This window comes from Desmodus rotundus, chromosome 12, assembly GCF_022682495.2.
Source record: "Desmodus rotundus isolate HL8 chromosome 12, HLdesRot8A.1, whole genome shotgun sequence".
Classification (NCBI taxonomy): Eukaryota; Metazoa; Chordata; class Mammalia; order Chiroptera; family Phyllostomidae; genus Desmodus; species Desmodus rotundus.
In genome coordinates this window covers 66,125,433-66,153,167 of record NC_071398.1, presented here as the reverse complement: position 1 = coordinate 66,153,167, position 27,735 = coordinate 66,125,433, and the positions used below count along the sequence as shown (strand labels likewise).

General features: G+C 36.7%; 1 protein-coding gene across 1 annotated transcript in view; it reads right to left on the bottom strand.

Moving 5' to 3' along the window:
• Window positions 1–27,735, bottom strand: part of MAN1A2 (mannosidase alpha class 1A member 2) — a 123,975-nt gene that overhangs the window by 71,890 nt on the left and 24,350 nt on the right. Inside the window, exons 2-5 of the mRNA XM_024570613.4 lie at window positions 27,456–27,711; window positions 20,536–20,632; window positions 9,485–9,603; window positions 3,073–3,153 (exon numbers count right to left, since the gene is read on the bottom strand). Of these exons, the coding sequence (XP_024426381.1) occupies window positions 3,073–3,153; window positions 9,485–9,603; window positions 20,536–20,632; window positions 27,456–27,711 (553 nt within the window). The remainder of the gene's footprint in view (window positions 1–3,072; window positions 3,154–9,484; window positions 9,604–20,535; window positions 20,633–27,455; window positions 27,712–27,735) is intronic.

The following is a 27,735-nucleotide window of genomic DNA, read 5'->3' as shown; positions in this document are numbered from 1 at the left end:
GGGTAAGGGCAAGCTACGTATAGAGAGAGACCCCCCTCTGAGGCACAGGCATACCTGTGGTAGAGCAAGAACATTGAGAAAAACCTGTCTGCAAACCAGGCCCGCTCTAATTACAAGGCACTGACAGAGGAATTTAAACCTAGTGGTATACTGCAGGTAATCTCAGCAGTAAGAAACCCACACCTGGTTCAACTCCAGACAGCACAGGCATGCCCATCCAGGCACAAAACACCATTAACCGCAGTCTTTATGTACTGCCCCATACACAGTATCTGGCATTCAATCAAAAACTATGAAATACCTAAGAAAACAAGAAAAAAACAATCCACTTTCTAGAGACAAAGCAAGCAACCTACCAGACTCTGAGGTTGAAACAGAATTTAAAATGACTATGACTTATGTTAAAAGACAGTGGATAAGGTGGAAAACATGAATAAAGACAATGAGAAATTATAACAGAGAAACAGAAACTGTAAAAGTCAAATGAAATACTACAACTAATTTTTTAAAAATCAAAGTAACAGCGATGCCAAATGCCTTCAACAGGCTCAAATGTAGATTGAATAGAGCTGGGAGTAACAGTCAGTGAACTTAAAGATAGGGCTATAAAAATTAGCCAAACTGAAACACAAGGAATAAAAAAGCAGTGAGTGGGATTAAAAAGAACAGCAAATTCAAGAGATATGAGACAATTTCAGCTTAACAATAACCCACAACCTTTGGACCAATTCTATGAGACAGTTTCAAACAGAATAATTATGTGTAATATCAGGAGACAAAGGAGGCAGAAGAAAATATTTTAAAAAATAATGACTGAGAATTTTTCCAAAAAATATCAAACCATACATCTAAGAAGTTCAGAGAACCTCAACTAAGATAAATAAATCCTACTGTCCCTCCAAAAATAAGAAAAGTAAAACCACTCGAACTCTTCATACAAAACAATATATGAACAGATAATCTGAGAGGGAGCCACAGCAGCAAAGGGGGTGGGGGGCTAGGGGATGTAACATTACATACAGAGGAAGTATCTTTCCAAAGAAAAGAATTTACAGACTTTTGGATTAACAGAAACTGAGAGAATTTGCAACCACTTAGAGGAAGCACTTTCCGGCTTCTCTTCGGCACACCCCAAGTGCCAGCACCACTGCTCTTGTGCTTCGCGACCATCATTGAAACGAGGGTCGCCTGGACACAAACACTGTGACACCATGACAGTCAAGCTGATAACTGAGGCAGCTAAGTAACTAGTAGGCAGGCAGCAGGGGGTGGGGTGACTATGAACAGTAAAAGGGAATTTTCTGGGAAGAATTCTCCTGTATCTTGATTGTGCTGGTGGTGATTGGACTGTATTCACTATCAAAACTCATTATGCTAAGTGAAATAAGCCAGGCGGTGAGGGACAAATACCATATGATCTCACCTTTAAGTGGAACATAATCAACAAGAGAAAAAAGCAAACAAAATATAACCAGAGACATTGAAATTAAGAACAATGTAACAATAGCCAGAGGGGAGTGGGGAGGGGACAGTGGGGAGAGGGCTCTATAGGAGCTACTATAAGGGACACAAGGACAAAATCAAGGGGGAGGGTAGAGGTGGGGGAGGGAGGTGGGATTGGCTGGGGTGGGGTGGAGGGATGCGGAGAAAATGCAGACAATTGTAACTGAATAAAATAAAAAAAAACTCATAGAAGAACACACTAACATGGGTGCATTTTACTCTATGTAACAAGTAATATCTCAATAAACCTAACCTTAAAAATACTATCACTTAATTTACAATGATTTTATTCGAATATGCTAAGGTCAAAGTTTCCCAAAGTACAGAAGCACCATTTCCAAAACCACCCTTAACAAGAAGTCTTGATAAAAGACATAAGTGATGGTCTCCACATTAAATGACCTGAATCACAGCCCTGAGAGCAGAGCTTGGAATCTTCATTTTTTAAAAATGCCCTATGTGATTCTGATACATATTGAAGTTTAAAAACCTGTTGGCCAGAGTACAGCTGACTTTTTAAATTTTATTAAACGTGAACTCAAGTGTTCTGGCTATAGAAAGACAGGTTGCAGGGATAATGAAGTTACATAATAAAGTCTGACAGTAAAATTACAAATTAAATAGATGTGGTATATAATATTTATATTAACTACCAGCATCTTCAAACATACTACTTCTAAAAAAATTGTAGTATAGAATTACCTCAATCTTTACACAAGAACACAACATAGATAAAATATTTATATATAAGCATATAAAATCATAAAAATCCAGAAGGAAAATGGGAATCTTTATTTTGTAATAACAGACATGAGGAAGGCTTTCTAATAAACAAAATCTAGAAGCCATAAAGGTTAAAAAAAAGTCCTAAAAGAGACGACTTAAGGTTAAACACAAAAAATAAAGACTAAAGATAACATGAAATCCATCTTTATACCACATATAACAAAAGATGAATTTTATTGAATTTACAAGGAGCTCTTACAATTATTTAGGCCAACAAACCAATTAATACATGGGCAAAGTAGTTTCTCAGAAAACAAAATAGAAATATCTTGTCTGTGTGTGTTACACCAAGACTTCCAGAAAGGAGAATTCAGAGCTGTATTTTGTTTTTTTAATATATAGCAAAAAAAATAAAATAAACCTGTATTCAATTTCCAAACAGACAGTTTTAATAATTAATTTTTGGTCTTAGGAGTATCCGCATTCAATCTTCCTGATTCATTCCTTAATTACAGTCTTATTAATTTCCCCCCTTTGTTCCAACCATGTAATTAACTGCAGTGGCAACATCCTGGAGAAGGATCACTCCTGCAAAGAGACGTGGTGTATGTGAAGCTAAGACCTGCGATGGATTTATGTATTACTGAGATTCTCAAAATGAAAAACTGACTAATTCCCAAGGAACAGTCCTGATAGCCTCCAGTTCTTTCAGCAAGCCTTAACATTAGTTCAGTATTCCACAATTAAGAAAGCGATACGCTGCTGGGGGAATCTTTCGTTTTATTAAATTCCACTCACAAGCCCTTCCCCAAAAGAAACAATGTGTTGCTTGATTTTGCTCACCTCCTCTCCTGAAAGGTAATACGCTGCAAGTAGGCCTCCAATAAATCGAATGTTGACTTCAAACACAGACACCTCTGAATTCTGTGAAAACATATTGAAAATATTCACATACATTTGAAACTTTATAGTTTTTGGAATGTTTTCAATACTTCATATATTTCCTGCAAACATCCTGTGGAAAATGTTCTTCCACTTTTTACATCTTCATTTCTCATGCAACTGACTGTAATCTCCCCTCCCATTTGTTAATGCATCGCACTCCTCCCTTACTGTCCCTGCTGCTTCCTAATTGCCAAAAAGGATGGGCCATTTTCATGTCCCTTACATATTATTGTGAAACTATCAAGATATTTGATACAACTGTACAATAACAATAAAAAAAAAACAATAAAAAAAGTGAAAAGTCAGTTTTAAAAAAAAAAGATACTTGATACTGTTGACTACTTTCTCTCCTCCTGAAAGTGTCTACTTGCTGGATTCTAGAATTAGCCCTCTCTACTGGTCCTCTCCTTGTTCTAATCACTACAGCGTAACATCCATTTTCACTTCTATCTCTCCTCATGAACTGTAAATATTTTTCCTAATATATAATAACAATAAATGTTAAAAGATGCACCAAGAAAAAAATGATAGGATGATGCATTGTTCAATTAATAATGTTGAGAAAATATTTCCTAGGTAAGAAATTAACTTGGCCCTGGCTGGTGTGGCTCAGTGGATTGAGCGCCGGACTGTGAGGCAAAGGGTCACTGGTTTGATTCCCAGTCAGGGAACGTGCCTGGGTTGCAGGCCAGGTCCCTGGTAGGGTGCACGCAAGGGGCAACCACACATTGATGTTTCTCTCCCTCTATTTCTCTCTCCCTTCCCCTCTCTAAAAATAAATAAATAAAATCTTTTTTTAAAAAAGAAATTAATTTGAATAATATAACAGTATGTAGACTTCCTTGAGAAAGAGGTTCTTTGTAAGCTAAAATCAACAGCATTGATAACAAATGATGATAGAAAGACTTGAATTTCCCCAAATGCAAATTACCCATGAGAAAAAAAAATTATGAATAAAATTAAAAAGCAAACAGGAAATCTGGTATAAACACAGCAGTGTTAATAGCCTTACTACATAGAGTCTGTTTGTATTTAGTTATAAAATAGACAATGTTGCAAAAAATTCTAATATACAGAAAAAGTAGAAGTGGCAAAGACCATGACCAAAGAATTCAAAGAATATACACAACTGACCAATATATAGATAACATTTATCATTAATTTTTTAATAAAAATTAAAAGGAATTCTATATTACCTTGAAGTCCTTCCAACATTCATGGACAGAACACATTTGATAACACGAATATATTTCTCTAGTATAGAATTTTCACAACACAATGTACTTTTAATAACATAACTGTCATCACATCGCATCCTCAAAAGCAAAGTGCTTTATATTACTCCACATATTCCCAATACACAGTACATAGTGATAGACATTCACAAATACAGAGAGGACGGGAAGAGGGAGGGAGGTCCTCTATCACCTTCATAATCTTCTAGCCAGTTTCCTTGATTTCATCCTTACCCTTCTGCTTACACTCTATTTATACAGTATCCTAGAGCTGAGTGAGTATTTTAAATCTTAAATCGGATTAGGTTACTACTCTGTGCAAATCCTTACAATGACTTCCGGCTACACTCAGAGTAAATTGACTGATAACACCCAACATAATCAGATTCCCCACAGCCTCTCTGGTGCCATCTCCCACCAATATTCCTTTGACTCAATTTTTTATTACCAAATGGGTCTACTTGCTGTTCCAGAATTGCCAATCTCCTGTGCCAATCTTTACACTGAGGATCTTTCTGACAACACAATATAAAATAGTAAAATAATCCCTCATCACAAATATCCTTGACACTGCATTACTTCCCTAATTAAGAGTTATTGTCTAATTACTGTATAATCCTTTACTTGTAAAATTCATACCTTCCCTCACAAGAGAGACAGAAGAAAAGAGAAGTTCTAGACGGAGAGTAGGGAGAGAATGGGAGAAGGGCATTATTTAAAGGAGTAATGATTGAGAACCTTCCAAGATTGATGAAAACATAAATCCTCCGCCTGATACAATGAATCTTTAAAAAAATAACAGACACACAGTAATGGAATTACACTACACCAGAGCAAAAAATAAAATATTAAAACAGCGGGAAAAAGACATTATCTTTGAAAAATTAGGTACTTTTCAACAGCCTAACAGAAACTGAAAGACAATGGAAGTGTATCTTTAGAAGTTTAAGAGAAAATAATCATCAATCTCTAATTCCATACCCAGCTATAATATCTGTTAGGAAAGAGCCTTATATGCACATGGTTTCCCTTGGGTCTCCTCTCAGAAACGTCACCCTAACAGCATCCTTCAATCACCATCCCCTGTAAAACAGCAATCCCCAGCACTACGTACTCCAGTCTTACTTACTCTTTATTGTTCTCCACAACACTTATCACCAACTGATATACGATAATATCTATAACCTGGAATCTTTGTTCACTGTGTGAGAAATGTTATATATGGAGCCATTTCAAAACAGACAGAGCCACCATCCTAGAGACATTACTTGCTACGCCTTACTCCTCAAACCTTTGGAATACACATTTAAACTGGACAAAAATAACCTATGAACTGGGCAAACCAACATTATATTCCAAACAGCTGTTTTTAAGCTAGCAGAAATCCTGACCACACAGACTAAAAACTAAGAACATTCTTTAGAATTAGTACTACCATGTGTATAGCTACAGAATAACCAGCTTACTAGCACCAATAGAAGTTCCTTGCTTCTAATCACATAATTATTCTCCTTTCCTGTCTCATAAAAACCCCTTGCCTTCCCTCCTAATTGGAACATAACTTAGGTTTCTGCCTAAATCTATGCCCCCAGACAGCAATTCTTTTTGATCCCAAATAAATGCTTGTTGCCTCTCACTTTAGCTTTTTATTTTTAGGTTAACAAGTGTTTTTCTCCCAAAACTAGAAGATAAAGAAAGAGATAAACCTGGGTTTCTTAAAGATTTTATTTATTTTTAGAGAGAAGGGGGAGGCAAAGAGGGACAGAAACATCAATTTAAGAGAGAAACATTGATCAGTTGCTTCTTGGCACACACCCACCAGGGGCCTGGCTCACAACCCAGGCGTGTGCCCTGACTGGGAATCAAACTGGCGACCTTTTGGTTCACAGGCTGGCACTTAACCCACTGAGCCACACAGTCAGGGCAAGACTCTTGTTTTGTTCATTACTTTTTTCACAAAATCTAGAACAATGCCTTTTACAGGGGAAGCATTCAATAAATATATGTATTTATTCATTACTTTATTTGGAAGTTTTAAACACAAGCTGGGACTAACTAGATAAGAATTGCACATAAGACAAGAGGGAGATGAGCTAAGTTAAAGCAATCTGAGTTCCTCATGTTCTTCAGAAAGAGGACAGCCAGTCTGACTGATTTTAAACTTTGAGGCCCTAGCCAGGCAGTTCAGTTGGAGAGCATTGTCCCGAGGTGCTAAGGTCGTGGGCTCGATCTCGGGTCAGAGCATATACAAGAAGCAACCAATGACTGCATACATAAGTGGAAAACAAATTCATGTTTCTCTCTCTCTTCTTTCCTCTCTCTCTCTAAAATCAATAAATTTAAAAAATCTTTAAACTTTGATAAGAATACATATAAAATTTTAGAGCAACCCCCAAATTAATGAAAATGAAAAGTATAAATGTCAAACTAGTAGAAGGGAAAGAAACATGAAGTAATTTAATCCAAAATAAAGGCAGAAAGTAAAAGCAAATGAAAAGTATAATAATATAGGTAGCCAAACAAAGATGGAAGCTCCAACTCCAAATATGATATAATAAATGTAATTATTTCAAATTTAACAGTTAAAAGTGTCCAAGACTAGATAAAAGTAACAATCAAAAAACCGCTATACGTATAATGTACAGCTAAACGTACAATACACGAGGTTAAAAGTAAAGGGATGGTAAAGGACGGACGGTGCTAACTAGTAAGCTATCTTTTCTCGGTTCAATCCATTATCTGTTCTCTACTTTCTTAATACTGGAACTGGAACTCTGCAAATGCAGCTCTCACTTGCCGGCTGGCTGTCCTACAGGCTGTGCCAACAGGAGGTTTACTAAGATCATACAAGGCTAGAAGAAAGAGAAGAGACTTATTCCGTCCACTTTACCTCTAGTTTCTGACAGTGTCTTCACCCTGGGAGTGGCAGTTGGTTCCAGGTTCCCTGCCACATGCACACAATCTCCAAAGCAGCCTCACTGCGCGGCCCTTGGCAATACAGAGCACTGGGATAACCTCCCCTCAGAAGTTAGAGACCAGCCCTGAGAGAGCCCTTCTAAGAACTCCTATGGAACCAGAAACAGATTTTTAACTAACTAAATTTTAATTATCCCAATCCCTTCACATTGTTCTCAAAGTCTCAGGGGTGGTAGCTGTTTACTGTAGTGACTACCTCTTGTGATACCACAATGTCTCTTTCTGTTTTTTCGGTTCCCCGTTATTTGGTTAACAATTTCAAAAAGTAAGTCCTCTAATTAAAATAAATGGTATAATTCTGGTTCATGATAGAACCAATTGATAAAAATGATATGCCAGCAAATTATTAGGCATGATACACCTGCCACATTATTGAACAGGAGTATTTGAAATTGCACAGATGTCAATTCTCTTCAAATCAATCTTTAAATTGAATGCAATCTTCATCAAAATCATTCAACAGTATTCCAGAGCTCAAAATACCAAAGAACAGAGAATTAAGATAATTTCCCAGAGAAACAAAACCATACATCAAGATTCAAATATAGATATCAAGCTTCTCACAAAAATATTGTAGTTAAGACAGTTTAATAATGACGTAGGGATAAAGAAAAAAGCCAACAGGGAATAACACATTAACATGACTAATGTGGCATGTATAAATACTGGAGAAATAAACAGTACTAGGGTCAATTATAGGGCCTATCTAGACCTACATAAAAATCAAATCCACATAAATTAAAGACCTAAATGCAAAAGCAAATATTAAATATTTATAATTAAATAGAGTAATATATCTTCATGACCCTGGAGTAGGGTTTTCTTAAACAAGATATAAAAAGTACAACCTAACAAGGACTACATAGCCAAACAGGAAAAAAAAAGACTACATTTCTCAGCCTCTCTTTACAGGCAGGCTGGGCCACATGAGTAAGAGCTACTCAACGGTACACAACCAAAAGTAGGTGATCAACTCTCTGGAAGAGTCCTTAAAGAACAGTCGCATATATTTCTCTATCCCTTCCTTTTTTCGGCAATTGGAAGGTTTCCCCCCCTTATCTGGAGGAACCAGCTGCCCCAGGAGTTTGGAGCTATACACTGAAGTTGACAGGGCAGCAAGACAAAGAACCCTAGGACCTTGGTGATCAAGGAGCTGTCCAAATCAGCTCTAAACAGCGTATCTCTGTGCTTAATTTGAATGAAAGAGAAATAAACATCTATCTTGTTTAAGCTATTTTATATTGGGTTTTCTGCCACTCAGCCAAACCTAAACCTACCCGATAATAAAAATTGTTCTATGTCCAAAATGCTTGAACAATATAAAAGAGAGCTATCAGTTTTGTCTAGTTAGCATCAGGAAAAACAACAGAGAAGAAATAATTACGGATTTAAAGCACAACGGAAACAATGCAGACTCTGCCAGAGAAAAAACACAGAAAAGGAGTGACCTCTGACTGCAGGCGGAGGGTCAGTGAGCACAAGTATCGTGAGAGACGGTAATGAGACACTCAACAGTCCACACATCTTCAGATGAAGACTGCTAATAATGAAAATGATTGCTACCATTTAATGACCACTTTACATGTACCAGATTATCTCAAATAATCCTCACAATATTGCACTGGGGTAGTAAAATTTTATGATAGGTTTAGAAAGAATGAGAAACTTTCCAAAGTCACACCGCTAGAATGTAGCTGTGCTGGGCTGCAAACCTAAGCAGTAGCATTTGACACCTGTGACGAAATACTAAGCTAGGCCTAGGACTACTCAGGAAGGTTCACCAAAGCTTTACCAAATATTAAGTCTTTAAAATAATAACAAAACATTTATTATTTACAGCTTATGCTTTCCTCATGTTTCTAGTCCACTGTGTTCTCCCCCGAACCACTGCCCTAACACACTGCCTCAAATAAGGGCAAGAAAAGTAGAAGGAAGATGGTGAGAGCGTGTATTTTATGCAAAAGTTAAATAACTGATAATCCCCAAAGAAAAAGGAGGACTTAGAATATCCTTAAACTGCTAGCATAGTGCTCAAAACTATTATGGTTAGACACTGTCCTTTCATAGTCAACCAGAGAGGTTATCAACCGTATACTCACCACACTGAAATCAAGGTTGTCTTCAATCCACTTTTGCCCATCGCGGAATTCATCATGGAGTCCCATGATATAAAGGGTATCCAAAGCATCTACTATGGTAGCACCCATTTGTGAACTTCCTGTGTTTGGAGAGGAAAAACTGTCATCAAAATGATGCCCTTCACATAAGATCTATTATAATATTTTATATATAAAAAGCAAATCATAATAGGAATATAAGGAGCAAAAAGAATATCCAACATGGTTCACTTTTCCATAAAAACAGATAATATACATTGTTTAATATATTTTCTTAAAGATGGCACAGTGACAACTAATAGGATAAAGCAAAACTAAAATTATAATTGTCCTTTTCTTCCTGGTCACAATGTAAGATCTATCTACTTAACTAAATGAGATTTTTTTAAAAAGAGGAGGATTAATTCAAGAAATGGGGAGGGTAGTTCAAGATGATAAGCTAAGACGTAAGACAACAATGCTCTTCTGGTACACATTTGTAGAAAAGGCAAAATACGTACTTAAAAATAACAACACAAGCACAACAAGGCTAGATAACCGTGGAACAGAAATAATCCTTAGCAACCAAAAAGCAGGTTGATCATAGTGAAAAAGGAAACCATAAAATAAAATGTGAGTAGAGAAAATCAAAATAATCAGATCTACCCATCTTCAAGAAAGAAACAATCCTGATCTGAAGGAAATGTTTCCACAAGGGAGGAACTAATTCAAAAAAGCTAGCTGCCCCGCCAGTGTGGCTCAGTTGGTTGGAGCATCGTTCTGTAGACAGAAAGACCACGGGTTTGATTCCCAGTTAGGGCACATAACCAGGCTGCAGGTTCAATCCCTGGCTGGGGCGTGAATAAGAGGCAACCAATTGATGTTTCTCTCTCACATCGATGTTTCTCTTTCTCCCACTTCCTCTCTCTCTCCAAGCAGTGAAAAAAAAAAAGCCCTCAGGTGAGGATAACAAAAAGCTAGCAAATACCAAAACTAGATACGTACGTAAACACAAGACAAGAAAATAGGCCCATCTTACTAATGAATGTAAGTGCACAACTTCTGAATAAAATATTAGTGAACAAGCCTAGCAGCACAGTAAAAAGATAAACAATGGGGAGCAGATGGGTCCTCCCCAACCTCAGGAATGGAATTATTATTTCTATCTTCTGAGAATGAAAATCGTTCACACAGCTTACTATCTACATTAAAATGACTTTATCGTTATACTGTCTTCATCAAGAGTTTACTGTTTCAGGAGTCTCTTGCTCAGAATGATAAAAGCTGCAAAATAATTTTACTGTTCATTCCAGAAGCTTCCTGAAAGATTCACGAACGCATCAAAAGAAAGTATCAAATGACGGCTTACATCCCAAAACTCTGAACTCTGCCTCCAAATTCTGTTTCCGAATGCTAAATTATTGTGTCATGATCCTTAACGGATCGTAAGCAAGCATCCTCCGATTGAAAGGTCCATCTTCAACCAGATTTTAAATCTCAATAAACACCGCAACCTTTTCCTTCCCCATCTCGTGGGTTACTGCTCTGGTGAGGTAGTGGTCTACCTTCCCAAAGTAAGCATTAACCAAAGACATAGTTTTGTCTTATCAACAAGTTACCTTGGTGATATTTTAGGAGTCAGCATTTGACAGTACTTAAGTTACTACTGTTTCCTTTTTCCTTCTATTTTTTTCCCTACCAGGTAAATAGTGTTTTCTCATTTGAAGTTTTAAAGCTATACAAGTGTAAGAGAACAAAAAAAAATTTAATAAATTAAAGTATATCTGAGTATCTCAAAAAATATCATAAATATCATAAAGTATCAAAAAATATGATAGGCTTGCATTTGAAAAAACATTAATGTTTTGATCTAGTAAAAAAGCTATACAAATATGTTCTTATAAATAGTTGTCTTTCACTTACATCACATTTTCTTGTCTGTGTGCTCCTAACAATTTCTTCAACTTATCAAGAAGTGTATCTTCCCACTAACAAGACAAATACTCTACCACACTCTGATAAAGTCCTTGGTCATCTCCCAACTCAGTTCTCTTCATGTTGATATTAAGTAGAATGTCCATTCTGGGTTATTACAGACATACTCTCCTTTTACTGTCCTTGTCCTCAGCTGTTATTCAGATAACGAAAACTTTATTAAAGCCATTTAATCACCCATATATAATTGAACAATAAATAAATAAATAAGTAAAAAAGAGGAAGATAAAAAAAATCATCCATATATCCCTATCTCTTGAATAATCATGTAAATATACATTTTTCTACTTTGGTATTTTGTCCAAAATATTTACCATGCTTATTATAAATCCTTAAGAGTACCATCTTTTGTTCTTATTGCAAAGTTTATAGGTTTGTGCCATCAGCTAAAAGCCCAAGGCAGAGACAGACAAAGTTGAGATACCGGCTATCACTAGGACTGTTCACGTAGACAACCCAAGATTTCAACTGGAAAAAAAAAAGGGCTAAAACTATCCTTGGGTCAAAGGAGACATAAAACATGCCACTGCAGAATATATAAGACATTAATAAAATTTATTATGAGAACAAAGAAATCAATTACAGCAATTTGAAGAGGAAAACTCGTAACTTGAAAATTTTATACTACCTAAGAAGAACAAATGAAAATAATTGAATTTACAACATTCTACTAAGAAGAAAAAAAAAATGATAAACTTGAACAAAGCAGAGAAATCAGAAATGCTAAAGGCAGAAATTAATGAATTAGAAATGAAGAAAACTGTCTAAATAATAAATTCAAGATTAGTTCTATGAAAATACCTATCCAATGAATCTACCACTAACCAATTTTTTAAAAGTAGTCACAGAAACACAAAAAGCACAAAAAAAGAAATGAGAATGCATCAACAAACAGATACAGAGGACATTAAGAAAACTATAAAAAGCCAACTTTAGTCATATTGGCCCAATAAATTTGAAAAAAAATGAGTGGAACTGATGATTTTCTAATATATGAATATATAATAGTCGGACTTATGAAAGAAAAAACAGAAATTCCTAACAAAAAAGACCAAGAAACAATTCAGTTCTCAAAGGCTACCACTGTAAGTTTCATAAAATAAATTCTACTTTAATTTTAAGTATGATAACTCCTACATAAACTTTCATGGAACATAAGAACTTAAAACTCAATTTATGATTCTGCATATCACTGATGCAACAATCTAACATAGTAAGAAAACTTAAACTACTACCTGATCTCCAGAGTATACCACCTCATACTTCTGGCAGCCGTGTATGAGCTCTAGTTGCTCCAGCATCCTTGTCAACATTTGATATTGTCTGTCTTTTAACTTTAGTCATTTTGATGGGTGTGTAGGATGTTGAAATGTAGCTTGAATTTTAATTTCCCTATGACTAATTTGCTTTACTGACTATATGAATTATTTATATATTCTGAATACATCCATATATACATGTATCACATATATCTCCAAGTCTTATGGCTTGCCTTTTCATTTTCTTTGTCTTTTAGAAAGCAGAAATGTTTAATTGTCATAAAGTCTAATTTATCAATTTTTTCTTTTATGGTTTATGCTTTTGTATTCTCAACTCTTTGCTTACCTCAAGGTCACAAAGATTTTCTCAAGCACTTTCCATTGAAACTTCTATACTTTTAGCTCTTATGTTTAGATCTACGATCCATTTCAAGTTCATTTTTTAAAGCATTTTTTAAAGATTATATTTATTTTTAAAGAGAGAGGAAGGGAAGGAGAAAGAAAGGGAAAGAAACATCGATGTGTGAGAGATACATTGACTGGCTGCCTCTCACCCCCAACTTGGGACCTGGCCCACAACCCAGGCATGTGCCCTGACTGGGAATCGACTGGAGACCTTTTGGTTCGCAGGCCGGCACTCAATCCACTGAGCCACACCAGTCGGGGCTCAAGTTAATTTTTGTGCACGATGTTGAAGAGCCAAGGTTCATTATTTTACTACACAATTGTGTAGTGAATCCAGCACAATCTATTGGAAAGACTATCCTTTACCCACTGAATTACCTCAGCACGACTGTTGAAAATCAATTAATCACGCGTGTGCAGTACTATTTCTATTCACTTCCACTGTGTCTGTCCTTATGCTAAAATCATACTGTCCTCGTTACTGCAGCTTTACAGTAAATCTTAAACTCAGGTCGTGTAAGTCCTTCAACTTTGTTTTTTTATACAATGTGCCATTTCACATGCTTTGTTCAAGAGTTGGTCTATCATTTATACATTAAAGTCATTTTTATTGGGATTGATTTAATCTGAATCTGAATTTTGAGGGAACTGACATTACAATACTGAGTACAGAAGCCCCCCCTTATCCACAGGGGATACAGTCCAAGACCCCCAGTGAAAGCCTGAAACTGTGGAGAGTACTGAACCATATATATACTATGTTTTTCCTACACATACATAACTATGATAAAGTTTAATTTATAAATTAGGCAGAGTAAGAGATTAACAATAATAACTAATAATGAAACAGAACTATAATATGCTGTCATAAAAGTTATGTGAATGGCTTTGGGGTCACTATTAAGTAAAATAAGGGTTACTCGAATACAAGCACTGCCGATCTGATAACCAAAATAGCTACTAAGTGACTCACGGGCAGGTAGCGTATACAGACTCTAGTCACTGCTGGAAAACTAGTGTCAGTGCCAACTTATGTCCAGCAACGTTTCCCTCTCCCCACGCACAGGCTTCAGGGGTGAGCCCTAACTGGGCAAAACCAACCAAATACATCCCATCTTTCTGGGGTATGGCATGCGGTTCAATGACAGGCACAAAACTCAATTAGCGACAACAAGAAACAATGAGTCTTTCAATGAAGTTTCTAAGAATGCCAAGTGCTCTTTTCTCTAGAGTGTGCTCTTTTCTATAGCTGTGGTAGAAAATATGAAGCTTTGAGCTGCTGCAACTATCCTGCTAAGAAGCCAGCCTAAACATGTCACCATACAGAGGAAAAAGAAAACAGAGAAAAGAAATAAAGAAAAAAGCTTAGCTGGAATCCGATCTACTCAAGGACTTCATTAAATGGATTAAGTTGTTTTCTGTATAATCGGGAACATAGCAAGTAAAGGTTCAATACTCGCCTGTATATTCCTATATTAATAGAGAGGCTAGACTTTTAAAGTTCCTTCCAACTCTATGATTCCAATTTTGTAAAGGCACACTGAATATGGAATCTCAAATGAGACACTCAGAACTACTACCCCCTTTCAGACTTCTATTTAAACAAAGATAAAAGAACAGATTTAAAAAATAACTCCCAAATCATACTCACTAGCAAGAATATGAGATGAAAAGGAACAGAGTGGATAAGAAACAAGTCTTAAATTTCATTTATTAATCCTTTAATAAATTAATTGCAGATCTAAAAATAATTGCATCCAACTTAAAAATAATAATAGAAGATATAAGCACCTAATTTTCACAACTGAAAATGCTACAGACTGCCTTTTCACCTTCTCTACCATTTCACTATAATTTTCTTCTCACTATGGAGTTTTCCTGTGTGCTGACAGCAACTTTTTCTATCTTGAAGAATTCCTGAAACAGTATATAATAGTGGTTACAGGCATGGATCTTGGCACTAGAATGTGTGGATTCAAATCCTGCTCCATTATTTCCTAACTGTGTGACCTTGAGAAAGTTCGTTGACCCTAACTGTGCTTTGGCTTTCTCATCTGTAAAATGGGGACAATAATAGTACCTGTCTGATAAAACTGCTCTTCGTACTAATTAAGTTCAGCTCACATAAATCTCTAAAATAAGTCCTTGGAATGCAGTATGCTTACTACGCTGCCATAACAAAATATCATAGACTAGGAGGCTTAAGCAATGAAAATTTATCTCCTCGCAGTTCTGGAGACTAGAAATCTACGAGCAAAGCTCCAGGTTTCGGTGAAGGCTTTCTTCTCGGCAAGCCGTCCACCTTCTCACTACGTCCTCTCGTGGCCTCTCCTCGGAGCGTGTGCCCAGGGGGAGAGCTCTGCTGTCTCTTCTTCTTCATTTAAGAGGCCCCACACTTACTGTCTCACTGAACCTTAATTACTTCCTAAAGGCTCTCTCTTCAAAGACACATTGGGGGCTAGAGCTTCGGCGTGTGAATCTGTGAAAGACAACACAGTCTACAACGGTATGAACTACATAAACACTGCCGGTGTTTTTATTATTAATGTGTATGTGACTACTGTTCTGAAGGAAAAACAGTCTTATTCACAGACCAGATCCATAGTCTAAACCAAATAACTGACCTCATGTCAGATTGGTAAAAGAAGGTAACAACTTTTTATTGGAATATGTACTTAATTACTCTTCATGTACATAACGATCCCTCTGAAATGAAGGACCACTGGGGAAACCGTGCTTCTGTACCCAGCTAACCCAGAATGAAAGGGCTCGTTTTGTAAAGTCTCTCTTTCCAACTCGAACGTTCTTAACTTTTAGGATCTCACAAATAACTCTTAGTGTATCCAGTAAATCAACATAAGTGCTCCTAATGACCAACTAGCAAGAACCCACCTGACAATAATCCGAACCTGCCACCCCCCTCATCATTTACCAACCTAACCAAGCAGCGATCTACAAAGCTTACATTTGAAGAAGTCTGACAAGATTACCAAAAATTAAAACTGCCCTTCATTTTTTAAAAATTCCATTATTTTTAAAAGAAAAAACATTAAGTGAAAACTTCTCCATTAGGATGTTAACAAAATTACATTCAGTTAAGAAAGAAACATCCCTTTTGCTCACTAAAAGATCTGTACTGAACTCTAAGAATGGACTTTTTAAGTTACATGAAAGCTCATTTATCTTCTGAACTTAAATTCAGCAAACAATCTTTCCTTACACAGTTATTACAATGATTAAATGAAATAATGTATGTTATTTACCTACTACCTTGCCTAGGACCAGTATCTATTTGATAAATGTTAATACATTAAGTGTTCTGAGAAATAAGTTTTTAAAAAAACAAGCAGAAACCCTAGTCAGGTAGCTTTAGTTGGTTAGAGTGTCATCCCAATATGCCAAGGTTGTGGGTTCGGCCCCCCGTCAGGCAACCGATGAATGCATAAATACATGGAACAACAAATCGATGCCCCCCCACCTCTCCACTGTCCCCGCACCCCCTTCCTCTCTCTCTAAAATTGATACATTTTTAAAAAGTAGAAAATTAATATCCAACTCTTGTATTCAGTACACTTTTATATTCCAATCATTCGCAAGGGCTCACTGTTTATCACTGAGTTTAATATAAAGGGATATTTACTTGAAGAAAGGATCTAATTTTAATTAACCATTACATATAATGGATTTTACTGTACTAATGTCTGACGCCGTGGTATTCCCAAAGCAGTGGGAACTTTTCCATCTATGACCTCTGCTGAGGAAATATATTTTCTTTCAGTGTGATCTCTGCTACGTTAAATGTCATATAATGAGATCTCTGGCATCTCATTATAATTTAAATTTTAAAATAATACTTTAAATTTTAAAAAAATTCCCATTATTCCTCCATCCCAACATCTTTCAAACCCAGGAAAAATTATTTTTTTAGTAATTTTCTTTTTTATAGAAAATACCCGAGCAAAAACAAATTAAAAGAAAAACATAGCATTTAAAAAATTCTTCCATAGTTTCATAAAGAAAAATGCTACTATTTGATTTACTGTGCTGGTAAATTACAATTAGTAGACACGATTACGTTACATATGACTAGTTTATGTGCCTTGTCATCCCATCCATACTTAATCTATTAATACTTAAAAGATAACCATTGCAACAAGAAGGATTTAAAATAGTGGAAAGAAGTGAAGACTATAAAAACAGCTTGATAATTCTCAAAACCTATCATTGGGTTGAGTAAAAGATGTCAGTTAAGTAAGTTAACTTTTTTAAACAGAACTTTAACAAGTGGACTGAACTCTAGAGGTAGAAAGTTAGAGAGAACTCAAGTAGAACACAGCCCTTCCCCAGACCTCCATCCACATTCACATTGTTAATTTTTCCTTTGTGACTGTGAAATGTGTAACGCAACCCACTCAATCTACCCAGTAAGTCAGTCACCTTGGGCAGGTTAGTTTTTTATACACAGGCATACCTCATCCTACTGTGCTTCGGGCCACTGTGCCTCACAGATACTGTGCTCTTCTCACGTGGAAGGCTGGTGGCCACCTGACTTCGAGCAAGCCTCAGTGCCATTTTCCCCACAGCACTGGCTCACTTCGTGTCTCTGTGTCAGATTCCTGTAATTCTCACAATATTCTAAACCTTTTCATTATTGTGAAAGTGATCTGTGATCAGTGGTCTCAGATGTTACTACTGTAATGCGGGGGTGCTCACATAGGATGAAAAAATTAATATTGTGTATATTTTGACTGTTCCGTCAACCAGTTGTTCTCCCATCTCTCTCTCTCTCCTCAGGCCTCCCTATTCTCTGAGATGCAACAAATTAAAATGAGGCTAATTAATAACCCTGTAACAGCCTCTAACTACTTAAGTGACAAGTCACACATCTCACCTTAAATCAAAAGCTAGAAATGATAAAGCTTGGTGAGGAAGGCATGTCAAAAACCAAGGTAGGCCGAAAGCTAGGCCTCCTGGACCAGTTAGCCATGCTGTGACTGCAAAGGAAGAGTTCCTGAAAGAAATTCAAAGTGCTACTCCAGTGACCACATGAATGGTAAGAAAGTGAAACAGCCGCACTGCTGACATGGAGAAAGCTTTAGTGGTCTAGAATAGAAGACCAAACCAGCCACGACATTGCCTTTAGCCAAAGCCTAATCCTGAGGAAGACCCTAACTCTCTCCAATTCTGTGAAGACTGAGGGGTGAGGAGGCCGAAGAAGAAAAGTCTGAAGCTAACAGAGGTTGGTTCATGAGGATTAAGGAAAGACACCATATCACAAAATAAAAATGCCAGGTGACACAGCAATAGCCGATGAAGAGGCTGCAGTGAGTTATCCGCCAGAAGACCTAGCTGAGATAATCAATGAAGGTGGCTACACTAAACAACAGATTTGCTGTGTAGACAAAACAGCCTTATATTGGAAAATGCCATCTAGGGCTTTCACAGCTAGAGAGAAGTCAGTGCCTGACTTCAAAGCTTCAAAGGACAGGCTGACTCTCTTAGTAGGGGCTAATGCAGCTGGTGACTTTAAGTTGAAGCCAATGCTCACTTCTCATTCTGAAAATCCCAGGGCCCTTAAGAATTATGCTAACTCTGCTCTGCCTGCACCCTGTAAGTGAAAAAACAAAGCTTGATGACAGCACATCTGCTGACAGCATTGTTTATTGAATATTTTAATATTTCAGACCTACTGCTCAAGTAAAAAGATTCCTTTCAAAATATTGCTCGTTGAATATGCACCTGGTCACCCAAGAGCTTTAATGGAAACGTACTATGAGATTAATGTTCTTTTCATGCCTGCTAATACAACACTGAACCTGCAGGAGTAATTTAGACTTCCAATTCTTATTGTTTTAAGAAATACACTTCATAAACCTATAGCTGCCATAGATAATGATTCCTCTGATGGATCTGGACAAAGTAAATTGAAAACTTCTGAAAAGGATTCACCATTCTAGATGCCTTTAAGAACATTCGTGATTCAGAAGCAGCGGTCAACATATCAACATTAACAGGAGTTTGAAAGAAGTTGACTCCAACCCTCATAGACGACTTTAAGGTGTTCAGGATTTCAGTGGAGGAAGTAAGTACAGATGTGTTGGAAGTGGCAAGAGCACTAGAGTTAGAGGTAGAGCCTGAAGATGTGACTGAATGGCTATAATCTCATGATAGAACTTGAACAGGTAAGGAGTTGCTTCCTTCTAAAAGACCAAAAAAAGTGGTTTCCTGGGATGGAATCTATCCCTGATGAATATGCTGTCAAGACTGTTGAAATGATAACAATGGATTGAGAATAATACATAAACTTAGTTAAGAAAGCAGCAGCAGGGTTTGAAGGACCAACCCTAATTCTGAAAGAAGTTGCCCACTGGGTAAATTCTATCAAACAGCATTGTATTCCACAGAAAAATCATTGGTCAACTGATGAAGCAAACTTCACTGTTGTCTCTGTGAGAAACTGCCACAGGCACTCCAGCCTTCAGCAACCCTCACCCTGATTAGTCTGCAGCCATCCACATGGAGGCCAGACCCTCCAGCAGCAAAATGATTAGGGCTCGCGGAAGGCTCAGATGATGATTAGTAACTTTAGCAATAAAGTATTTTTTAATTAAGGTATTACATTGTTTTTCAGACATGCTATTGCACACTTAAAAGACTACAGAATAGTGTATACTTAACTTTTACATGCACTGGGAAACCAGAAAGTTCATGTGTCTTGCCTTATTGCAGTATTCCCTTTATTGTGATGGCCGGTCTGGAACCAAACCTGCAACATCTCCAAGTTATGCATGTGCACAGCACTGCCAGAATTCCCTTTCCTTCCCTCCAGAGCTCTATAATGTGTGAGTATTAAAACTGGTACTGTGTTGAAGAAAAAGAATTACAAATCGGTACCTAATTTCTCAGTATTAAAAAAAAAAAAAATGCAGCCCTGGCCAGGCGGCTCAGTTTGTTGGAGCATCATCAGTACTCCAAAAGGCTGCGGGGTGGGTTCCCAGAAAGGGCGCATACCTAGGCTGCAGGTTTGATCTCCATTTGGAGCGTGTGGGAGGCAACCAATCGATGTCTATGTCTGTCAGTCTGTCTGTCTGTCTCTCTCTCTAGAATCAATAAACATATCCTTGGGGTGAGGATTTTTTAAAAATGCAGAAAAAGGTTCAAAATACTCAGACAAATGACTAAAAGCGTCTGTATGTAAACTGAAAATCTCCCACATATCTGTGTATTCCAAAGCAACCATAACCAATCTTGACTAAAATTTGAGAAAAAAATACATGTTGCTTCAAATAATAATTCCATTCCATAGAAATACTCAGGTTTTAGAAAGAATTTAAAAATTAATCTTGTTTTTAAAATGGATGTAGAAAATGGAAATAGAATAAGAAGTAAACTTACCAAATATATTAGTGGAATGGCCTTTCTTTGCAATAGGTCTGAGTTCATTGTGTCCCCATCCATATATTCTATAATTATCCCAGGCATGTTTCATCATCTGAGGAAAGAAAAATTATAATCCACCCAGTTACATTATTCACACTGTTATCTCTGTATCCCGTGTAATTTAGAGATTATCTTAGAAAATCCTTACACGTTCTCCTGTATCTCCTATATTAATTAATATGTTATCCTATTAACATTTGTACCGGTGTGAAACACATATTATGTTTATTCTCAGGGTCTACACAACACAAGAAAACAAACTGAGTGTAACAGACAAGTTCTTTTTATTAAGAAGGAAAGTGTCTGTTTGGCATGCTTTTCTTTTAGGAACTGCCTATCTTTTGGGTAACTGTTCCCCTTCCCCCCCCTGTGATTATGATTGAACTGTCAATCAAGATGCCCTGACTGCATAACCAAGTAACATAGCCTGGCTAGAGAACCTCTTAACCTCAGACCAAAGATCAGCAAACTCCTTCTTTAAATATTTTAGGCTTTGTAGTCGATAGTTTCTTTACCGACTACTTAATTCTGCTATTGTAGCCTAAAAGCAGCCCTAGACAATACATAAACAAATGGTCATGTCCATTCCAATTAAACTTTATTTTTAAAAATTAAAGGCAGAGCCCTGGCCAGATTGCTCAGTTGGTTGGAGTGTCGTCCCGTACAGCAAAAAGTTGCGGGTTTGATCCCCAGTCGGGGCACATAAGGGAGTGAACTAGTGAATGTTTTTCTCACACTGATGTTTCTTTCTTTCTTTCTTTTCTCTCTCTCTCTCCCTCTCTCTCTCTTTCTTCTATTCTCTCTCTCTCTCTCTCTCTCTCTCTCTTTCTTTTCTCTCTCTTCCCCACCCCCTTTCCCCCTCTCTAAAAAGTCAATAAATATGTCCTCAGGTGAGGATTACAAAAAGAGTAATAATTTTTTTTTAAAGTAAGAATTTGGCCCACAGGTTGTAGTTTGCCAACCCCAGGACAAAGTGATTGTATACATGTGATTCATGTAGGGACAATCAAATCCTTTTACATATATAGGCAGTAGGAGACGGAGGGACTTTCTCATTTTGCAACCTGAAGGTCTAAGTAATATATAATCTTGGAATTGATGGGGGTAACTCTCTCCCAATATGAAGAAACTAAATAATAAAGAAAGAGAAGGATACATATTATTGACAATACCATCTACAGACTTGGATTCAGCCAAGCTTGAAGCCCTCAGAGCCATTACGCTAATAAATACTTTTATATCAGTCGGTTTGTACTGAGTTTCTTATAACCCAAGGAGTCTAAGCAACACAATAGCAGAGTATTTAATTATATATCAGTTGAATTATTTAATAGTAGACTGTAGTGTAGCAAAATCTATTCATTTAACAATACACATTAAAACACTTTTCAATTTGTTTTTTTGCAGCCAGCCTTACTCAGATACCAAAACCAAGCACACACATTACAAGGAAACTAAAAACCAATAAAAACACAAATGCAAAACTGCTGAACAAAAATTAGCAGTAGATAAGAAGGCTACAATGACCAAATGCAGTTTAATCCAGGAATTCAAGACTAATATAACATTCAAAAAACCAATCAATATAATTCATCGTGTTAACAGAATAAAAGAAAAAACATTGTCCAATAATCTTTATAGATATAGACAAAGCATGACAAAAATTCAACACCCAACTCATGATAAAAACTGTCAGTGAACTACAAATTAACATCCTCAACCTAATAAAGAGTCCCTTCAAAAATCTACTTCTAACTACACATTTAATGGTATAAGACTAAATGCTTAACCCCTACAATTGAGAACAAATTAAGTATGTCCATTCTCATCACTTCTTTTCAACAGTGTACTAGAAGTCTTAGAGAGTGCAATAAGAGAAGAAAAATAATTAAAGGCATAAAAATCAAAAAGGAAAAAGGTAAAAATTTATGGTCACAGAGAGCATGATTCTGTACGAGAAAAATTCTAAGCAATCTAAAAAAAAGTCACTAGAACTAGTAAGTGACTTCAGTAAAATAACAGGATATAAGTTTAATAAACTAAAATCATATATTTTTCCATATGCTAGCAATAAACAGAAATGAAAATTTTAAAACAATTCATTTATAATAGCACCGAGAAAGATGACATACTTAGGAAAAATATAACAGAATATGTGCAAGAACTATATACTGGGAACGACAAAATACCACTGAAATGAAAGAAAACCTACAAAAGGGGAAAGATGTAACATGCTCATGAAATGGAAGACTACTCTTCAGATGATAATTTTTCCAAATTCATCTACAGATTCAGTTAAATCTCCATCAAAATCCAGCAACTGTTTATTTTCGTAGAAAAGTTAATTCTAGAAAGGTAAAGGACCTAGAATGGCCAAAACAATTTATACAAAGAACAAAATTGGAGGACTTACCTAATTTAAAAACTTACTTTAAGTTAAAGTAATCAACACAGTGTCATACTGGCATTAAGGATAATCATGGAGATTAACGGAATAGGTATGAGTCCAGAAACAGACTCAACACATACTGATTTTGTCAATTGATTCTGTACTAAACTGCCAAGATAATTCAATCAGGAATAGACAATTCTTTCAACAACTGAACAACTAGGAAGCCCTATGTAAGAAAAAAATAAAGCAAGACCTTTACTTCTCACAATTAAAAAAACTGACTCACAATAGATCACAGACTGAAATGTCAAAACTGAAACTAAAACATGGGCCCAAAGACTTGAACACAAATGTTCATAGCAACTTTATTCCTAACAGCCAAAAACTGGAGCAAATGTCCAGCAGATGTTCAACAGGCAAATGAATAGACCAAATCATGGTACAGCCATAAAACAGAATACTACTAAGTTAACTGTATGTGCATCTACACAGACAAATCTCAAAAGCATTATGCTGAGCAAAAGCCTAGCAACAAAATGTCACACGCTTTATTACTCTATTCCATTTGAAACTCTAGAAAAGATAAATCTAGTCTATAAAGTCTAAAAGCAGATCTGTGGTTGCCTGGGACCAAGGAACCAGGGGAACTGACCAGAGAGGGGCACAAGAAAACCATTTTTAGATTATGGACATAGTCACATCTTGACTGTAATTGCTGTTACATAGATGTCAAAACCCATCAAGCAGTACTCTTAAAACAGGTACATTTTGTTGTATGTAAATTGTTTCAATAAAGTTAACTTTTTTAATCTAATAAATCTATCATATCTTTCCCACTTGTAATTTCCCCTCTCCTGAGACAATTACTTAAACTTTTACCTGTTTTTTTCTATTTACCACTATATTTCTAAATATAGGTTATAATGCTATTCCTTAAAGTTTCAGGTATTTACTATGTTCTCCTATAGTTAAGATAACTTAGCTCTCTCATGCCTCTATCAACTCACCTCTGCATATACTTCCCCACATACGTGTATTTCCCTGACTCACATACTCCCAATATAGTTAACACGTTTTTCTTATAATTGTTACGTTACTTTGTTCAACCTTTGTTTTCCCTGCTACTAGCTACTGGTCTGAGGGTTTAGTGGGGTTTTTGTTTATTTCCTTAGTTTGTAATGTAGCAATTATGAATTTACTTCCAAATCAGACAAACTATCAGCTCTGTTTTATCCTATAATATATCCTTCCTGAAGCTCTCTATCCTACTCTACTCTGGACTTCTGTTCTCCTCACATGAAGCACAGCCATCAGCTGCTGATTCCCTTAGTCGCAATCCTAGGAATGCCCTTCTTTATTCTCTATGGCGACAGATACCCTGTTTCCAAAATCCCTTCTCTTCCTATTTTTGTGCTGAAGCATATTTTACAGTAGCAATCTGAGAAAATGTCTAAAAATATCTTTACCGGCAGATCTGATTCATAATTTGATTAGACATAATTCTTTCTAGTTTCCAATAGTATTGTTGAGGAATCTGATGAGCCATTATGTACAATCCCAATCTTTTTAGTGGAACCTTTCCCACCCCCCGTAAACTTTTATGATCTTTTTTATGCTACTTTTCTAAAATTTCAAGTCTTTTTTTTTTTTTGCTCATTGTGATGGATGCCTGACAGGTGCTTTCAATCTGGCAACTCACTCACTTTAGATTGGCTAATTTTCTTGAATTGTCTCTTTGACTTCTTTCCCTCTATTATCCCTGCTCTCTTCCAACCATATCTATCTAATCGCTTGTCAGATGTTCTAGAATGATCTTATAATCTTTTTTATTTGCTCCATTTTTTTGTCCTGAGAGATTTGCTCAATTTTATCTTCAAACTCTTATTTTGAATTTTTAAATTCTATCATATTTTTAATTTCCAAAAGCTCTTTGTTACTTTATAAATGTTCCTTTTTATAACTTACTGCTCTCATTTCATGAATTCATTTTTTCTGTCACTCCAACGCTGTTAATTTTTTAATATTTTTTTCTGTTCCCTGTATCATTTCTGTATCCTCTGAATTCCTTTGTTCCATCTGTTTTGTTCTCTCATGTGAGAAACTTTCCTTAAATGTCTGGTGGCATTTGGTTTGCTCTCCACATATGAGTGAGGCACTTAGGAGACAAAGGCTGTCAGTGAATGAGCAAACGATTACAGCTGCCTGAGCCTCATCTTAGAGAGATCAGGGGAAACCCAGGGGTGCTTGAGGAACAGTGTAGGTCCTTTCTCTTGGACCAGTCTCCCCAGAGAGAAGTCCTCCATTCTCCACCATGTTGAATATAAACCTGGCTTCCAGATTTCTGAGACGTGGGCAGGAGAACATCTCAACATTCAGAATGTATTCTTTATCTAATCCCTGCACCCCCACCACTCTCTTCATTTTTTAGAATGATCTCTGTGCTTTCACTCAGCCATACTTGGTGTTCCCAAAATCTAGATATTCTCTAATTTATCCTTCCAAAAGGTTAACTTTTTGTCTTCTGTTGGGAAACGGAGGGCAGTGGCTGGGATGCACAGGCTACAGAATTAGGGATCTAGGGGTTAAGAGCTCCTTTTAAAACTTTCAAATAATCCTTTTCCAGCTCTATTTTTTTAATACAGCCTTAAGTAAATGGTGTCTAATTCTTGACACTTTCAGGTATTCTGCAGTTCACATCACCTTTCCTCTAGTTAGCTCATTCCCCTTAGGTTTCAACTTCCTGTGCTTGCTAAATCAGTACCATAAGGTTTAACAGGAACCTACACAGGGGTCATTATGCTGATTTGTAAGAGGACTGGATAATATGGCATGCTCTGAAGGATTAATTCAGCAGATCTAGGTTGTCCAAACCCTGCAGATACCAAAGAAAGGTTGGGCTATACTGGGCTCCTGAAAAATAACCTCTAACCCTTTATAATCCTGCATGTTATGAGCATCTTTGTCTATCTGAAGCCTTGCGCTGTGTCAGTTTATGCTAACAATGGGACTTACGGTAAAGGTATCATCAGCCTAACTCTGGAGGAGTTGCAGAACTAAGCTCAGCCAAGCATACATAAGGAGCCTCCAATAAAAACCCTGGACACCAAGGCTCAGGGGAACTTCCCTGACAGGCAACACTTCATGCACACTGCCACACATCACTGCTGGCAGAACCCAGCACTGCCCATGACCCTCCACTTGGAGAGGACAACTAGAGGCCTGCACCTGGTCTCTCCTGGTCTCTCTCCTATGCGCCTTTCCTATTACTAATCTTAATTTTGCTGTAATAAACTAAAACCACGAATACAACAGCTTTGCTGAGTCCTTCCTGTGAGTACTTCTCGCAAATCATTGAGTGGTCTCAATGACCTTTGGGTGGTCTCAGGGTTCCCTAAGCACACAGTTATCTACCTAAATTTATGTACATGACAAAGTATTTCAATAAATTCTAATGACATCTAAAAAAAAGGCAGGTCAGGAATCTGAAAAAAACCCAAAACAATCAATGTCTCCCCAACACTGTCCAAAGAAAGTGCCTTAAGCAGTCTGTGCATAAAACAAGATGCCAGGGGTGAGGTAAAATCAGAGTAAAGTTCTATTTTGATTCCATCAAGGTCAAGGTCTTGTAATAATTCATAAGGCCAAGCTTAAAGTACCTACTAAATCTTTCATATTCATCACTAGAATATGTCCATATAAATATGACTGTTTGAATTAAATGTATTATCTTATGTCAAAAAATGCCTTTGAAATATTATTGATACTATTACACCCAGACAGAATCTTCTTCTACAGAGGTAGTACAACTGCCAACTCCACCTGGAATTAGCTGCAGTTCTAATTAACAAAGTTCACCTGAAATAGTCACCAGATTCCCACCCCTGCCCCAGTAGTCTCTTTATCTCCAAGTCACTCCTAAAGTAACAGACTGAAAGACTTCTGTGAGTAAACAAATACAAAGAACTCTCAGATCAATCCCTCCCCATTCCTCAATCCACCGCGATGCTTTGGAAAAAATAGGTGTTCTTAATCTGCTGTATAATTATGGGCTTTCATGACATGTTCCTTAAAAGGTGGCAGATTTAATGCTAACTCTTCAGAAGCATGTTTCTGAGGAGATATGCATAGCATCTAGCAGAGTCCTTTATAACTTCTTAACACTTAAAAAATGTCTTATTCAGTGATAAATTATTTATAAATCTATTGTACATTATTTATAAAATGCTGAATATCAAAAGATCTCTGAACACAGAGTGATGTAACCATCCAAACATGATGTCAAAATTTTAAGTGTTCAATAATTATAACCCATATTAAGAAAGAGAGAGATCTAGCCCTTACTGCCAACTGAGGAAGTGAACTGCAACTATGGCCCACAACAAACAAGGCCAAAGCATGACAACACAGATGGTACGTGTGTCTGTCTCTCCAGTCGAATATGTATCCACACCACTCTGTATTTTAAATAGCAGCTTATCATTACCTCTTTAATTTTTTCCCTTTTCTTTTTTATGTCAGTATCTTCGGGGTCTCCACCACTTATTCCTAAAAGGTTTGGTATAGGGACTGGTGGCAGTGGCTTTTTCTCTTTTGTCTTCATTTCTTGGACTACCTTATTTTTCTCTGTCTGAATTTCTGCTCGGATTTCCTCTCTCGACTTTTTTAATTTTTCTTTTGCTTCTTCCAAGGCCTTCTCATGATCAGCTCGAATTTTGTTTCTCAAATGTTCCTCTTCTTCCCTGTAAGAAAAGGGGGGAAAAAGA